At 60.7% G+C, this 17,213-nt stretch overlaps 1 protein-coding gene across 1 annotated transcript in view; it reads left to right on the plus strand.

Annotated features, from left to right (window-relative positions):
* The first annotated feature begins 1,408 nt into the window (after window positions 1-1,408).
* LGR6 (leucine rich repeat containing G protein-coupled receptor 6) overlaps window positions 1,409-17,213 on the plus strand; it is a 94,182-nt gene continuing 78,377 nt past the window's right edge. The window contains exon 1 of the mRNA XM_047755279.1: window positions 1,409-1,702. Coding sequence (XP_047611235.1) covers window positions 1,494-1,702 — 209 coding nt within the window. The 5' untranslated portion in view covers window positions 1,409-1,493. The remainder of the gene's footprint in view (window positions 1,703-17,213) is intronic.

The raw sequence follows: 17,213 nt of genomic DNA on the forward strand, positions 1-17,213 counted from the left end.
GTGGCTGGGAGCCGGGTGCTGGGCCCCAGGGAACAGGGCAGAGCTTGCCCAGGCCAGCTCCATTGCCCAGTGAGGGATGAGGGTCAGATGCAGGAGGCCCTCTCAGGCCTGGTGGAAAAGGAGCAGAGGCAGGGCTTTCAATCAGCAGCCTCCCCAGGACGAGGTGAGGCCTGGGGCTCCCAGGGGGTTAAAAGGTCATCGGGGCAGCCTCTTCACACTCCGTGTTTATCAGGAGTCCAGGGCTGGCCCAGATGGCCCTCCAGGAGGCAGGCTGAATAGCATCTCTGAGTCCCCAACCCCACCCCTGCTGAGGAGGCAGTGAGCGGGGAGTGGGAACACGGAGGGACCAGAAGGGCGGGAGGCACAGCTGACCTGGGGGCGGGAGGCCAGCCGTGGTCTCTCAGGACCTCTGCAGGATCAGGCCCTCCTTGGGAGGCTGGTCTCAGCCAGGGTCACACCCACCTGGGGGCCTAGGGTTGGTCCAAGCTGAGCAGCCCCCGCCTCCCCCAGGAGGTGAGGACAGCAGCAGAGAATGGAGGGACTGATAGGTGGCCCTGGATGAACAGCCCCTGGCTGATCTGAGGCCCGCGGGCCGCTCTGCATACTGGGGTGATCGTGGGGCTTGGCTCAGCGACAGAGATCAGGGAGAGCAGGAGGTCTAGGGAGAGGCGGGCCTGACCCCAGCTTCAGTCACCACTCACCTGCAAGACCCCGGCCTGGCCGGTCCTACTTCAGGCTGGTTGAGCTGCAGCTACTGGACTGGCCTCCAGGTGGCGCCGACCTGCCTCAGGCACGTCCCCATACGGGTGCCTGGCTGCATCCCAGGAGCAGGGTCAAGTGCACGGGACTCGCCCCTGACTGGGGCCATGTGCGAGACACTTGAGGGGGAGCATCACACTCTTCTCTAATAGCCGGCCTGGAGCTTGACAAGGCCCCTCCTCATAGCCCCCCATCCCCTCCCTGCCCAGGGTGCCCCCACACAGCTCACCCTTCAGAAACCCCCTGGCTCCCTCCCCAGGACACACGGTGGTGAGGGCGACCCCTCCTCTTCTGGAGCTGCCCCCCACCAGCAAGCACTCCCTTTCTGGGTCCCAGTTTCTCCTGATGACAAAAGTGGAGTCGCGGGGCTGGGGGTGCTGCTTCCACCGCCCCTCCAATCCCCGTGGCCCCAGGCTGTCCCCGCGGAATCCTGAGCCTGCATCCTAGGCTTTGAGGCACCGTTTCCAAACGCCTGCAGGTCGGCTCTCCAGGTTCTTTGCCCTTTTTTTTTTTTTCTTTCCTGGATGAAATTCCTGCCAGCTAGGAAGGAAGGAGGGAGCGAGCAGGCAGAAAGTTTCCTTGACTCCTCCTCCGCCGCATCTCCCTCCCTCGCCAAGCCCAGCCCGTGAAACCCCGGAGCGAACCTCGCGCGGCGATGCCTGCGCCTCTCTGACTGCCGCGCGCTCCCGCCGCCCAGCAGAGCCGAGGGTCCCGCCAGCCTCCCGGTCGCCGACATGCCCAGTCCTCCCGGGCTCCGCGCGCTGTGGCTCTGCGCGGCGCTGTGCGCCTCCCCGGGGGCCCCAGGAGCCCCTCGACCGGGTCCGCCGCCAGCCTGCCCGGCCCCCTGCCGCTGCCAGGAGGATGGCTTCATGCTGTCGGCCGACTGCTCTGAGCGCGGGCTCTCAGCAGTGCCCGGGGACCTGCACCCATTGACGGCTTACCTGTGAGTACCGCCTGTCTTTCCCTGTCCCCGCCTGGTTGCGCGGCGTCTTGTGGCTTCAGTCTGGGGGCACCTGCGCGGTTGGTGTGGGCGTCCTGTTCTCTGTCCAGGTGGACTTCGGGGCTGGTCCAGGAGAAAAGTCCCAGATTGTCGCCAGACCAGGGGTGAGCCTGCGTTGCCCTGGCTGGGTGTCCAGCTGGCCCTGGTCTCAGGCCTTCACTCTGGGGACCCTGGCTTGGCGAGGGGGCTCTCTGGGCCCTGAGCTGGAGGGGCCCAGGCTGGCTGTCCCTTTCCCTCCTTCTCATTTCCTCTTCAGTGGAACATGCCAGGCGTGAAGCTGACCTACTCAGGGTGGTGGGAAGGAAGGGACCCTGGGCAGTAGGAAAGCTCTCCCTTGCTGTGGCAAGGGGACTGGGTGGCCTTGGCGGGCATCCTAGAAGCAGGAAGGGGCCTTGCCCACTCTTGTCTCCAAGAGGGACGATGTGGCACCGTCTCCGTTCTCTGAGAACTGCTGGTCCCCAGGGGCCTCCCTGAAGTCCTGTCCAAAGAGGCCAAGTTGGACACTAGTTTGTGGGTCAGTGCCAGGCTGAAAATCAGAGAACCTCATAAAGGAGCCCCGACAGGGGATGGGGGTGGGGTGCTGTCCTGGGAAGCTGCCCCTTGGAGCCTGCGGGCTGGGGGCTCTGGCCCGGCCACCTGGGCAGGAAGGGGGCATGAGGGCACATTCCAGGCCACCTGTGCCCCTGCTCTGGGGAAAGGAGACCTCTCCTGGCTCAGCCGTGCCCAGGCCCCATCGTCGAGGAGGAGAGCGGATAGGAGAGTCTGGGGCCATCTGTCCCAGAAGTGGGGTCCCTGAGATTTAGGGCTTTGGGCTCCAGGACCCAGGGGCTCTGGGAAAGCGGGTTCAGGGTGAGTTTTCAGTCAGACAAGTATTTGCTGAACTAAAAGGGGCCAGGGCACTGGTGCTAGAGGGTCCTCGAAGGCACCCCTTCCAATTGTTCTGTCCCTACGGGGCATCTGCCACTCCCAGAGGCACAGGCTGGGCCAGGGACGGGGGAGAGAAATAGTCTCCAGACTCCAGAGGGCAAAGTCTGGGGCAAGGTGGGGAAACCTGTAAGCCAGGCCAGGGGGGCTGTGAGGGACCCCCACCCCTCCTCCGCTGCTGGTCCTGGGCTGGCTCCCACTACAGCAGAGGCAGTCCCCCTTCAGCCGTTTGATATGTGGGGTGTATGGGACATTGTCTTGTTTGAAGACAGTGTTTGGGGCTAAAAAGATGGGAAATGACTTCTGGGGGGCCTTTCCCTGGGGAAGCAGAAGATCCTTCTCCTAGGTTGGGGCTGGGGGAGATGGGTCTTCCTGAGGCTGATGCCCCAGCTCCTGCCCCAGACCTACTCTCTCTCCCAGAGGACCTGGGGCCAGGGAGGGCAGTGCCCCCTTGGAATCCAGCCACATGGAAGCTTGTCACGGTGCCCTGGAGCTGCCAATCTGCCCTTGTGGTTTTCTGAGTGGCCCTGTGTGAGACTCAGACCCTGCTTCCTGGATTGGTGGGGGGGGAGTATGGGGAAAGGGGATGCAGGGCCTCCCCTGGGCTGTGCAGGGCTCTTGTCTGGATGGAGGGGAGGGCCTCTGTCTGTCCGCAGAGCAGCCGGGCACAAGTGCACCAAGGGCGGGCAGCTGCGAGGTCTGCCCCTTTCCCTCCTCAGCAACAGGAGGAACCTGGTCCCAAGTGGCCCTGCTGTGGCTAAGGGAGTCAGTGGACTCAAGTTTTCCAGACTCGGGGAGAGGGGGATGGTCACTGTTCAGGTGAAAGGATTCCCAGGCAGGGCTGGGTAGAGGGTGCATTTGAAGACCTTAAGGAGGAGCTGTAGGCAGAGGTGCAGGAGGCAGGAGCTCTGGAAGATGCTGGGGTCCCGCCCCAGGGCACATGCTGCCCCTCCCAGGGAGGGGTTCCCCATTTGGTCCAGGTGCTCTTGCGGTGTACACACATCTGCCTCCGCTGTCTAGGCTCCGGGAAGACCAGCGCGCTCCGTGTGCCGCTGTCTCCGTGTTGCCTGCATCTTCCCTGGAGCCTGTGCCCTGATGCTCAGGCTGAAAGGCAGCCTTCAAACTCCTGAGACCTCAGTTGTCTCCTTTAAGCTGTGGGCTCAGTGAGGCTCCTGGGGCTCAGGGAGGGTGGGTCCCCTCCTGGAGCTGATCTGGGGACACGACAGCCACAGGAAGGCCCACGTGCAGAGGGCCCACGTGCACATGGGAGGGGGCAGACCTGCAGGTTGCTGGTACTGCCTGGCAGCCCCTGACTTGGAGCATCTAGACAGAATCCTCAGCCCCTCCTCTTGCCCCCTCTGCCCCCCACCCCCTCCAGCAGGGCAGCGTCAGGAGTGGGGGAGGGAGATCAGCTGTGTGGGGTTACCCCTGAGTACCCATTTCCATCACCTCTGCCCAACCCTGTGTGACCCCCCCCCTCCCAGCACCTTGCTGACTCCGCGGGACTTCATGCCCCTTCGCTGCCTGTGACAACAATGAACTTGAAGGGTCGGGGCGGGAGGGGGGGACCATATGAGATTCCGGGCTTTGCATCTTCTCCACTGCTGCCTGCGGATGTCCAGCGTGACCTGGGGTCATGGGTGCAGGCACTGGTCACAGAAGAGCAGGGCTGCCCTTTCCCGAGCCGGTGACCTTGTCCAGTTCCTCATTTGGAAATGGAGCTCGTAACTTCCCCATTGGGCTTCTGTCTGGGTTCACGGAGGCAGTATCTCCTAGGGTTTTGGCACAGTGTCTGGCCACGGTGGTTATTAGGGTGGCCAGGGCCAAGAAGTGTTAGTCGTGGAGGTCTTCCTGGAGGAGGAAGTGTGAAGCAGCAGTGGGGGTAGGGAGGAGAGCTGTTCTGTGGGCAGCGTGGGAATGGGTGTGCGCGTGCGCATGCGTGTTGGGGGATGAGAGGGAAGAAAGTGGCTGCAAGGGGATGGGAGGGGACAAGGAGTGGCTTTAGTTTTTTCCTGGCCAGTGTTGTCTTGGAGCAACATGTGGGAGTCCCCAGCCTGCCCTCTGGGCCCCCGCAGGGCCTGTCATCTGAAGAAGCAGAGGAATACACAGCCCCGGGGGGGGGCTGCCACCTTGAGGGGCTGTGTCTGGGGGTTCCACATGCCTCATCCTGACCTTGAAGGCTGCCCTTCCTGGGCCAGGCCAGTTTCCTTTTCTAATAGGTTCTAAGAGCCTGAGCTGCCCCTCCCTCAGCCCTTCAGGGCTGTGGAGCAGGTCCCAGAACTTTCCCAGCCCCTGTGTCCACAGGTTTTGTTGAGAAGCAGGAGGAAGAGGTGGGAGATCAGAGCCATTCATCCTGATGTTGCAGGACCAGCAGGCCTCCCCCAGGGAGAGCTGCTGGGGGCTGTGGGGGAAGGGATGCAGGGAGGGGCCTGGGCAGCACCCAGAGGGCAGACAGACAAGGTGAAGCAGGGGGCAGCCTAGGGACCAGGTGCCAGCTTTCCTGCTGAGCAGACCCTGGGGGGTCGGCACATCAGAGGGCAGGGTGGGCTGGGTCTGAGGGTGCTGAGTGTGTGTGGGAGCCAACACCCTACCCTGGTTCAAAGGAAAGGCAGGAAGCTGCCCGCAGGCAGAGGGAAAGGAGACCTCTGGGCTCTGGCAGCAGTGGGCGGGAGCAGCTGGCAGCTGGCAGAGCAGAGGAAAGCAGGGTAGCCCCCCTCCCCAGCTCCACCTTCCTCTTTCCCAGACCAAGCCCAGCCAGGTGGGCAGCTGGCAGGAGGGGCCCAGGAGGAGGCCTGCCCAGTGCCCGGGCATCAGGCTCAGGGCCGGGCTTGATAGGTGTGCGTCTCTGAGCCCCTTGCCCTTTCTAGATCCTCTGTGTCTTCATGGTGAGGACAGAAATGAGACAATATTCACTGGGAGGAGACACGGGATGGAGGAAGCAAAGTGTGGGGACACGTGCTGTATCTGCTGTAAAACTTTGACAACTCGTTTTCTCAACCCTCAACTGCAAAGGACCAGCTGAGGCCCAGGATGGGGTAACAGCTGCTCATGGAGGTGGCCGAGGGAGCCTTAGGGAGCCAGTCTAGATTCAAGAGCAGAAGGCCCTTCCCAGCAGACTGCCCTCCCCTCCCTCCCTCCCCCTCCCCCTCCCTCCCCTCTCCTCCTCTCTCCCTCCCTCCCCCCTCCCCTCCTCTCTCCTTCCCTCCCCCTTCCTCCCTCCCCTCCCTCCCTCCTTCCTCCCTCCTCCTCTCTCCCTCCTTCCTTTCCTCCCTCCATCCCTCCCTCTCCGTCCCTCTCTCCTTATTTCCCTCCCTCTCTCCTTCCCTTCTCTCTCCCCCTCCATCCCTCCCTCCCCTTCCCTCCCTCCTTCCCTCCCTTCCCTCCTCCTCCCTCTCCCTCCCTCTCTCCTTATGTCCCTCCCTCCCTCTTTACCTCCCTCCCTCCCCCTTCCTCCCTCCCTCCCTCCATCCTTCCTTCCCTCCCCTTCCTCTATCCTCCCTCCCCTTCCCTCCCTCCCTCCTCCCTCCATCCCTCCCTCCCCCTTCCTTCCTTCCTAATCAAGCCTCCTCCCGTTGACCTTCAGGGAAATGGTCCTCCCTGGAGCCTGTTCTTCCCCGAAGCCTGTTCTTGGACTCCAGGCCCAGGGGTAGGGGGTGGAGGGAGATGGAGGAAGTGACCGACCTCACCGGGTGCCCGGAGGAGATGGGCTGGGTTGGCACCTGAGGGGACTCTTCCAAGAGGAAAAGTCTAGACTCCAGGTGGCTACTGTCTGGAAGGTCCAGCTTCTCCCCAGAAACCGAGTTCCGAGTTCCGTGCAAGTGGAATGAGTCTTCTCTGGTGCAGCCCAAGGAAAGGGAGTTGTGGCTGGGCCTTGAGGCGTCGCTCCCTTTCTGTCCTGGGAGACGGCCTGAAGGGTCCTCCCAAGCTGTGACCTCAGACCAGTGACCTACTCTGCTGGGAGTCCTGTGGGGTCTGGGCACCTGGGAAGGGGACAGGAGTGGGGCTGGGGAGAATCTGCTGGGAAGACAAGTTCTTTTAGCCAAGGGAGAGGACGTGCTGCCACTGGCTCTCAGAACTGCGGAGCCCCATGGTGCTAAGCTGGGGGAGGGGGTCCCTGATTCCCAATGCAATTCAGGCCAGCTCCCGCTTCAGACATGGGAGGACAGGTCTCAGGAAGAGAAAAGCACCCAAGAGGCCAAACTTGGGCAGAGAGCAGAGAGTTATTTTGAAAGTGGCCAAAGCACATGGTGGGGAGGAGAACACGGAGTTGGCACTGGGCCCCCGGAACCATGCCAGCGGCCCTGGGCGGGCTGGCAGCAGGCAGGCGCGGGCTGGGCCCAGCTGCCCAGCCACAGGGCACCTCCGGAGCCTAGGTTTCCCTTGGGCCCATTTCCTGCAGCTACCTGCTTCCTCCCCCAGCGCCAACAAGAAGGGTTTGTGCCTTGAGTCCTGGGGCAGCGGGTCCCCCGATGAACTGAGGTGCAGGATCGGGTGGGGCCGAAGGGTCTGATGCCCTGCTTTCCGCCTCCCCTCTGCTCAGGCACGCGATGGAGACACCCCACTTGCTTGATTGAAGTTGCATCCTTTAGACTTGCAGGAAGTGGGGGAGGCCCATTCTTGGGGCACAGTGCCCATGGCCCCATAGGCCCTGCAGGCCCATTTGGGGACCCGCCATAATGCAGCATCCCTGCCTTAACCCCTCTGGGTACCAGGTGCCTTTGCCGCCTTCGTGTCAGCCCTCCGCCTGCATCACCTGGGGTCAACCCTGCAGGAGTCTCCAGCCCCAGGTCTTGCAGGTGTAGACACAGAGGATCCTGCGTCAGGAGCTCGCCAAGGCTGCCGGCCGCCTCTGCTGCTGTGATTCAGTCCAGCTGCCTCCTAACCAGGCACTCCTGCTTCACAAGCCAGGCCTGCGGCTCTGGGTCCGAGGGATGGGCTGACGCGGCTCCAACCTCCCAGGCTGACCCTCAAACCTGTTTCCTGTCTTTCCTCCCATCAGGGGTCTGGGAAGGCCCTGTGGGAGGAGAGGCCCGCCCTGGGCCCAGTGGGTGGGCAAGACCAGCCTTGGCCTCGGGAGAAGGGAGGATGGGCTGGGAGTGGGGCACGCACAGTAGGCCTCTGCCCTCTGCCCCTCCATCCCCAGTGGGACCTTCCAGTGCGGGGCTCTCAGCCTTTTTCTTCTCAGGGCACATTTAAGAAAGGGGAAGGAGTTCTCATTGTGGCACAGTGGAATCGAATCCGACTAGGAACCATGAGGTTGCGGGTTCGATCCCTGGCCTCGCTCAGTGGGTTAAGGATCCGGTGTTGTTGTGAGCTGTGGTGTAGGTCATAGACGCGGTTCGGATCCTGCATTGCTGTGGCTGTGGTGTAGGCCAGCGGCTACAGCTCCGATTGGACCCCTAGCCTGGGAACCTCCATATGCTGCAGGTATGGCCCTAAAAGGACAAAAGAAAAAAAGGGGGGGGGAACCAACTCAAGGTGTTCAGCAGTATGCGGCTGGACTGGGGGGCCCCTGAATACCTGCACCCCCCACCGAGCTGTGACAGGAGATGGGCAGGAAGGGTCAGGACTTGCCTGAGGCTGCCAGTTGCTGGCCTGCCTGTCCAGCCCCCTCCTCGACCCCAGTGGGTGTACAGAGTTGCTTGGCACGGTGCCTGGCATGCACTGGGCCTCCCCAGCAGGGGACACTCAGGGAGAAGCTGGCCCACAGCCACCCCAATGACCGGGAGGGTTGGTTCTGGAAAGAGCCTTCCCCTACCCTTGGCCTTTGGAAGTGCTGGGGGTGGGGGTCTTGGGGGTGTGCACACTGTGGAAGGGGTGCGCTGGAGATTCAGACGTGGTCCTGGGCTCAGAGCCAGGGTGGGTGGCCTCCTGGGGCGGACAGGGAGGGGTCCGCCACCAGCCCGTCCACACCCCAGTCGAGACCCTTGTGTTCTCGGGTCTGTGGGGACCAAGGGGATTGGGGTTTAGTCCATTGCACAGAGCGATTTGCAAGTTTGAATTGTCCCCTGACCTGAGTTGCCTTTGGCTTCTGGAAACAGGCCAAAGGCAGCCACCGCTACCTCCCATAGGTGGGACACTCCCCGGGACCAGCCCTGGTCCAGGTCAGCTTCACGCTCCCGCTCACGGGTAGGCATGTCTTGGATTGAGCCCCAGTCACCAGGGGTCCCTCGTGGGTTCTGCCAATGCCCCGTCCTTGTGCTGCAGCCCCGCGCGTCCCCTTCCTCAGCTGTCCGTGGTAGAACCACCTGACCCCTAGCGGTTGTGGGAGCGAAGCTTCACTCCCTCGCTTGTTGGTCACAGACCTGGCTGGAATGGCCCTGTCTGCCCAGGTCTGAGCTGAGGGCTTTCTTGGCGGCACCCTCCCCTGCACCATTGGGACAAATTGGGGGACATGGGGTACAGGAGAGCGGAACCCACATGGCAGCTTGTTGGGGGGGGGTGCACATCAGGGGTAATGGGAGGGCATGGAGACCGATGTCCCCGTGAACTGGAGGTGGCTGTGGGCAGCACACCAGGGAATAGGCACCGCAGGCAGGCCCTGGAGGCCACTCACTGCTCAGAGGGTGATTGTCCCCCCACCGGGGAAGCTTGTGCTGAGCAGGCCCTGCTTGGGGTGTGGCCTCCCTTCCACGGAGATGCCGGGGGGCATCGCCCCTTGTTTCTGCGCTGGGGGCGTCTGTCTGTCTGTCTGTCCACATGCCTCATTGATTCCGGCCCCTGGTGGCAGGGCTGTGTCTTTCATGGGGGGCAGGGGTGTCAGCGTGGGGCTGGGCCTCCCCCCTCAGACAGGGCTCTGCGCTCCTGGTGCCCTTCTCCTCAGGACCTTCTCACACACAGACACACACGGAGACACACACGCAAACACACACAGACACACATGGACACACAGACACACACAGATAGACACAGAGACTCACACAGAGACACTCACAGATACACACAGAGACTCACACACACAGGCACAGACACACGGACAGACAGACACACATGCAGGCACAGACACAGACACACATGGACACACATGCACACACACACACATACACACAGATAGACATGCAGACTCACACAGAAACACTCTCAGATACAGAGACTCACACACAGGTACAGACACACAGACAGACAGGCAGACAGACACACACAGGCACAAACAGACACACACCCCCCAGCGCCGTCTCACCTGCAGGGGGCGCCCTGCCTGGGGTGAGAGCAGGCCTTCCAGGAGCTGCCGGTGGTACCCTCCCCTACTGGGCCCCGGGCACAGTGGGCATTGAGGATGGGAGGTGAGCGCTGAGGCAGGAAGGGCAGTCTAGGAGCCCTGGTCTCGGTGGTGGAGGCCCATCAGGAGACGGGGGGACTGCTGACCAGGACAGAAGCCGAAGGAGGGGCAGGCCTGGACCCTGCCTCGCTTACCAGGGACTCAGGGCTCTCTCCTGCCAGCCACTTGGACCCTGGTCCTCCCCACGCAGTGACACCTCAGCGCCTGAGCTGCTGACTTGGACCAACCCTTAGCCGGGTCCCCCCGGGGGATGTGACACCTGTGCTATCTCCGAGTGGCCCACCTTGGGCTTGTGCCTGCTGTTGCCTCAACATTTAAACCAGGGCAGTGTGTTTGTTTTGCACTGGTACCTCTGAGCCTTGTGCCTCTGGTTTGTGGAGTGAGGGTCCCTGACTCCCTCCTGTCCCAGGTGGTCACAGGTGAGGTGAGGCCTGGAGTCCTGCTGCACCAGGTCCCCCTCTGTCCCCACACTTGTGATGACCACGGCCAGGGTGGGTGAGGCTGGGGGCAGGGGGTGTCCCCTCCGAGTGATGCCGAGGGGAGGGGTGGCCTCGGCCGGATGGGATCCTGGGCATCGCTGGGAGGGGCCCCATGGCCTGCGAGTGAGGACCTGCTTGAGGGGGTGTCCCTACTTCCCCGAGCTTCACGTTCAGGTGGGCAAGGCCGCTGAGTAAGAGGAGCTGGGGTCACCCCCATCCTTTAAGGGCGCAGTAGCGGGGTCCCCATAGCTTGGAGCCGCCTGCCTGGGTTCAGACCCTGGCTCTGCCTTCCCTAACCGCTGAGAAATGGGGGTGACAGTGATCTCCTGGGGTGACGGTCAGTTAGATATCCTTGGGGTGGTATCTGACACACAGACCAGTCAATGTGACTTATTTTGTATAAGTTTGAGTGTTTACTCAGCAGCTGCTGGCTGTGCCAGGTACTAGTGTCACATAAGCCCCCCTCCAGGCAACAAACCAGGGGGAGACAAGGACTCCCCCCTCCCCAGAACCGCCCCCAGGCCCTGGCCCCCTCCCCTCCTGACATGGCCCCCTTCCGCTGCAGTACAGTGAGGGGCCGAATGTTCTGGAAGGATGAGGGGGTCCACATGTCCCCTCCTGCAGTTTCGTCTGCAGCTTTGTCTCTGTTCAATGCTTTGGGACACCATGGCCTCGAATTCTGTCTTTGCCACCAGCCTGCTGGGAACACTTGCACAGTTCCGGTCCAGAGGCTATGGATGCAAAGGGGGAGCCAGGTCCCCAAGAGTGGCCGTCTCGCCCAGGAGACATGAGATCCCAGGCTGGGACCAGGCAGGGCTGTCACCAGCACCTTGGGGGCTGTGTGCCCAGCCAGAACAAGGTCCCCCTTTAACCATGTGCAGCCAGCGGAAAGAGGAATGCCCCCCCGCCAGCCAACACCACACCACCCCTGCTCTGAATGCAGAAGCCCCTGATGCTGCCTCCACCTACCGGAAAGTGTTAGCCTCACTGTCCAGACTGGCACAGGTGCAGGAGATGGGGCAGGGGTGGGGTGCAAAGGCGCTGCGCTACTGAGCTGCTGGTGGGTACCTGGGCTCACGCTGCCTGGTGCTGATGGAGCCCTGGAGCCTGTTGGGGGCAGCAGGTGGAGTGGAGCAAGGGGGAGCTTTGGAAGCTTAGCCTGGGGGCTCCCCTGCACCTGCCTGGCCACACCCACCCCTGCTTGCAGTAGAGTTGACCCCTTGGAATGTGACCCCTGGGAGTTCTCCCTGGCATCCCTCTGCTCTCCTGCTCTCATGCCTGAGTTTCCTTCCTGTTCTGCTCAGAGGGGACAGAGGCCAGTGACCCCTCTGCTTTGCCACCCTCCTCCCCGGTGGGCGGGCCTGGCCTAGAGAGGCAACCTTGGAGGCTGGAGGTGGATGGGCCAGGGGGCCCAGGGACCCTGGGGGCAACCTTGCTGCTGAGGGAGCTGAGGGTCTGGGCTGCCCCTCGTGGGTCACAGGTCACTCCAGCAGCCCCACCAGGCCTCTCGACCACACCGTGTGAGAGAGCAGAGTTGGAGTGGGGGAGCTTAGCCTCTGCAGGTCCCCGACCTCATGCCAGCTGCCCTTGTCCAGGCCAGGCCACAGCGGGATGATGAGCCAGTCTGCTCAATGCTTAGCAAGAGAGTGATTGGAAAAATGTCTCAGGGGTGGCTTAAAGGAGATTTGTCCCTTCTGGTCCCTTGGGTATTTGAAAGCCTTTTACTTGACGTGGGGTCCCCAGACGTGCTGTTTGTGGGAATGGAACACCAAAGCTCAGACCTCCCCTGGACCTGCATTTGACAGGAATAAGTCTGATGCCAATGACCAGCCCCTCCCTGGCTCTGACCTGATTGGGGAATAAGTCTGATGCCAATGACCAGCCCCTCCCTGGCTCTGACCTGCCCCAGCTGCTCTGACCTCATTCGTCCTCGGGGGAGGCCCATGGACGTCACTGTGAGTTAGTGCAAGGATGTGGTTACAAGGTGGATTCAGGCAAGAAGCCTGCGACTCCCGGGGGAGCCTTTGGAGCATCCACTTGATTTAGGACACAGGAAGGGGTGCCTGAGACGTTTCTTACTGCTGGTCCCTCAGCCCTGGGCCAGGGTACCCTCTGCATGGTGCTGTCCTAGAGCTCAGCCCTTGGGTTCTAAGCCCTGGGTACCTGCCTGTTTCCTAAGCAAGCTGGGGGCCCCAGGAAAGCGGAGCTGGTGGCATCCTTGCACGTGGGATGAGTGAGGAAATGAGCGAACAAATGAGAAAACTGATGACTAGAGAGGCAGAGCCAACCCAGCTGGGGAGACACGCTCACCTGAGAGGGGTGCGGAGGGCAGCCCTAGGAATCGGTGCAGTGCTGGCCTGGCTACACCGCGGGCCTGCCGTGTGGCATTTCCCCCCACCCCCGACCCTAGTGGCCGCAGTGAGCATAGAGCCCAGACTTAAGCTGCCACTGGGCTGGGCTGGGCTGTGGCTGGGCTTGGGTTTCATGAGAGCAGGACATCTGCTCTATTAACCCTGCCGCTTGGCTTTTGTCTTTCTATTCATTCTCTTTACTACCATGTTTTTTTTTTTTTTTTTAAGAAAGCTGCTTTTGAAAATTTCCATCCAGTTTTTTTTTTTTTTTCCTGTCTTTTTGCCATTTTCTTGGCCTACACCACAGCCACAGCAACGCGGGATCCGAGCCGCGTCTGCAACCTACACCACAGCTCACGGCAACACCGGATCCTTAACCCACTGAGCAAGGCCAGGGATCGAACCTGCAATCTCATGGTTCCTAGTTGGATTCGTTAACCACTGCGCCACGACGGAACTCCTCCATCCAGTTTTAAACAAGCTAAGACAACCAAAGGTGCACACGCTTGGATGGAGAGAGGGCTGTGGGCCCTCGAATCTGCCCTGTGTGTCTGGCCCCGATGCTCCAAGTGGGTCAGAGAGTTATTGTGCAGAGACAGGCCGAGGCTGTGTGGGCCACGTGGGCAGGAGGGGCGGCAAACTCAGTGAGTGTTCAGCGTGCACCTGCTGAAAGGTAAAGCCTGAGAGGAGTTCCCAGGGAGTCCGGGAGGGGCGCGGGGCCTAGGCTGCAGCCAGGTTCATGCAGGACTTTCAGAATAAATCTCTCTCTCATTTTCCTATTCTTTTTTGTTTTGCTTTTTAGGGCCACTCCCTCAGCATATGGAGGTTCCCAGGCTAGGGGTCCAATCAGAGCTGCAGCTGCCAGCCTACACCACAGCTATAGCAATGCCAGATCTGAGCCACGTCTGCGACCTACACCACAGCTCATGGCAATGCCGGATCCTTAACCCACTGAGCAAGGCCAGAGATTGAACATGCAACCTCATGGTTCCTAGTTGGATCCATTTCCGCTGTGCCACGATGGGAACTCCTTTCTGTTCTTTTTTTGGCTGTGTCATGTAAGAGCTTGATGTGGCATCTCAGTTTCCAGACCAGTGATTGAACCCGGGCCGCAGTGGTAAAAGCACCATCTTAAACACCAGACCACCAGAAAACTCCCTCTCTCCCATTTCTCAAAATAACTTTATTTTTATTTTATTTATTTATTTATTTATTTATTTATTTATTTATTTATTTATTTATTTATTTATTTATTGTCTTTTTGCCATTTCTTGGGCTGCTGCCGCGGGATCTGGAGGTTCCCAGGCTAAGGGTCTCATCGGAGCCATAGCCACCGGCCTCTGCCAGAGCCACAGCAATGCGGGATCCGAGCCGCGTCTGTGACCTACACCACAGCTCACAGCCACGCCGGATCCTTAACCCACTGAGCAAGGCCAGGGATCGAACCTGCAACCTCATAGTTCCTAGTCGGGTTTGTTTCCACTGTGCCACAATAGGAACTCCATAAAAAAAATTTTATTATAGTTGATTTATAATGTTCTGTCAATTTTTTGCTGTGCAGCCCAGTGACCCAGTTCTACAGAGATATACAGTCTTTTTCTCATATTATCTTCAACCATATTCCATCACAAGTGATCAAACTAACTTGTAAATCGACTATGCATCCCAGAAAGGAGCACCTCGGGCGAGTGTGAGCCCTGATGAATCTGCACAATTTCAGCACCCACACCAAGGAGCAGGGCAGCCTCCTGCCTTGTCACTAACTAACCACCCCCTCCCACGGGGCAGCAGCCCCACGACCGCCGACAGCTCTTTGAACTTCCTCTGCAAGGAGCCTTGCTTTGTGTTTGCCTCCTGCGCCTGCCGAGTCTGATGATCCACGCGAGCTGTTCACACTGCTGCCGTGTTCACTGCAGGAGGACACGGACTGTGTGGCTGGCCCCCCCGCCCCCAGCTTGGGGCTGCTGCTTGCATGGTTCTGGACAGGTCTGGCAAGCACAGGAAGGTCTTTCTGTTGGTTGGATGCCCAGGAATGGAATAGCTGGGTCCCAGCAGATCCAGTAGGAGTCTCCAGGGTGAGACTGTTTCCCAGGGAGGGGCCGGTGGTCAAGGTCAGGAGGGAGTCCCACTCGGGGGAGGGGCGGACAGGGAGGGAGGGCAGGGAGCCCCTTTGGACCCACTCAAGTGTGTCATTCCCAGTGGCTCCTATAACAGGGCTCCACAGAGCGGGTGGTTGAAAACGGCAGGACTTGGTTCTCGAGGAATCTAGGCATCAGCGGGCCACAGGTGTGGCTGGCTCCCAGGCTGGTGGCCTCAGGCCTCCATGACACGGTCTCTCCTGTGTGTCTGTGTCTTTTTGATGCATTGGATTCAGGGCCCGCCCCATGTCATCCAAGAGGCTCTTGCCATTTCAAGGTCTTTCACTTAATTTCACGGCAAAGACCTTTCTCTAAGTCAGGCGACGCGACCAGGTAACAGCGACCAGGACGTAGACACATCTTGCTGAGGGCCACCATTTGGCCCACTGCCCTGTGCTCAGCGCCCCAGCTCAGGCCAACTTCTCAGGGCTAACCCTGTCCCTCGTGGCCTTCCTCCAGGAAGCCCTCCCTGACCGCGTCCTGGTCCTCAGGGACTTGGGTGTCCTCCAGCACTAAAGACAAGGCTCCATCCAGCAGTGCCTGCGGCCCTGAGTGTCTCAGACTGTGGCTTCCTGAGGGTGGGGAGGACCTGCCGCCCTCTAGGCTGCACATGGCACACACCCCTCCAGCTGTGCACACACTTTCCAACAGCGTCCAGCAGGGCACCCCGCCCTGGGGAGGCCCAGTGGCCCTTCCCCATGTCCCCTCTCCCCCGAGACACCCCCCCCCCCAGGGGGCCCAGGTTCTGTCCTTGTCCCAGGGCCTCTGTGGGAGTCCTGGACACACCCCAGCCCAGGCGGAGGGAGGAGTCGGGTGGGGAGGTCCCCCAGCCCTCTGCCTTTCCCTGGAAGAGCCAGAGACAGGAATGCCTTGGCTGGGGGACCCTGGCCAGTGAGCAGAAGATCAAAGACGACGGAGGCTGAGGCAGGTGGCACTCACTGGGAGGTTGCAGAGAGGCACAGCTGGTGCCTCCCAAGGGCAGGGCTGGCCCGGAATGCCCTCCCTGCCCCGCCCTGCTGTGCCCTGCCCTCTTCCTCTCTCTCGCCCACCCGCACTTTCTCCAGATAAAAGACTCTGGAGGTAAATGCAGGTGAGGGGTGCTGTTTACCTCCTAAAAACCCTGACATGCTTCCCCATAGTGCCCTTGAGAGGGGCTGTCCTGTAACATCTGTAGATGCAGAAATTAAGGCACAGATTGGAGTTCCGTCGTGGCTCAGTGGTTAACGAATTTGACTAGGAACCATGAGATTGTTGGTTCGATCCCTGGCCTTGCTCAGTGAGTTAAGGATCCAGCGTTGCTGTGAGCTGTGGTGTAGGTCACAGACATGGCTCGGATCCTGCGTTGCTGTGGCTCTGGTGTAGGCCGGCGGCAACAGCTCCGATTCAACCCCTAGCCTGGGAAGCTCCATGTGCCTCGGGAGCAGCCCAAAGAAATGGCAAAAAGACAAAAAAAAAAAAAAAAGAAAGAAACTAAGGCACAGAGAGGAAAAGTACCTTGCCCAACATCAAACAGCTGGGCAGCGGTTGGGCCATGGTACAGACCCGGCAGCCAGAGCCCCCAGACTGCCTTCTCCTCCGGTGGCCAATGGTCAGTCCAGCTCCCAAGGGAGCGAGGCTGGACATCAGGAAGGACCCCTGTGGGCAGGCTTCCCAGGTGGCTATCTTGGGTCTGGTCTTCCCACAGGTGCATGGCCCGAAAGGTGGGCAGCTGGGGACGGGGCAGGTTACTGGGTGCCAGCTGAGAGGAAGGACAGAGGGGCAAGCACGGGTGAGGCTCTATAGGGAACAAGGCGGGAGCCGCCCCTGGGGCCAGCACTGGGCCTTCGGGGCTGGGTGGCACCAGAGGAAGGACAGCTGAGGTTCCGTGGGTGAGCAGGACCTCCCTGGTGGAGAGAGCAGGGTGCGGCTTGGCCAGGTGAACTCAGAGGAGGGGGCCGGGCTCCGGAAAGTTCCACTGGGCCTGGTGGCCCGGAGGCCCCTCCCTCCCCTAATCCCCTGCATTGTTCCCACGAGGCGCGCCCCCACTTCTGTGCCTTTCAGCCTCGGTGGGGCGGGCGTAAGACCTAGCTGGGCTCAACAGAACCAACAGAATTGGGTTCAGCTCTGCTCCCTCTTAACCCTGTGACACAGGAAATAACTTAAGTTTCCATGTTTCCCTTTCTTCATTTAAAAGGGAATAGGGAGTCCCTGTTGTGGCGCAGCAGAAACAAATCTGACTAATATCCATGAGGAAGTGGGTTCGATCCCTGGCCTCGCTCAGTGGGTTAAGGATCCAGCATTGCC

The sequence above is a fragment of the Phacochoerus africanus genome, chromosome 12, assembly GCF_016906955.1.
Source record: "Phacochoerus africanus isolate WHEZ1 chromosome 12, ROS_Pafr_v1, whole genome shotgun sequence".
Classification (NCBI taxonomy): domain Eukaryota; kingdom Metazoa; phylum Chordata; class Mammalia; order Artiodactyla; family Suidae; genus Phacochoerus; species Phacochoerus africanus.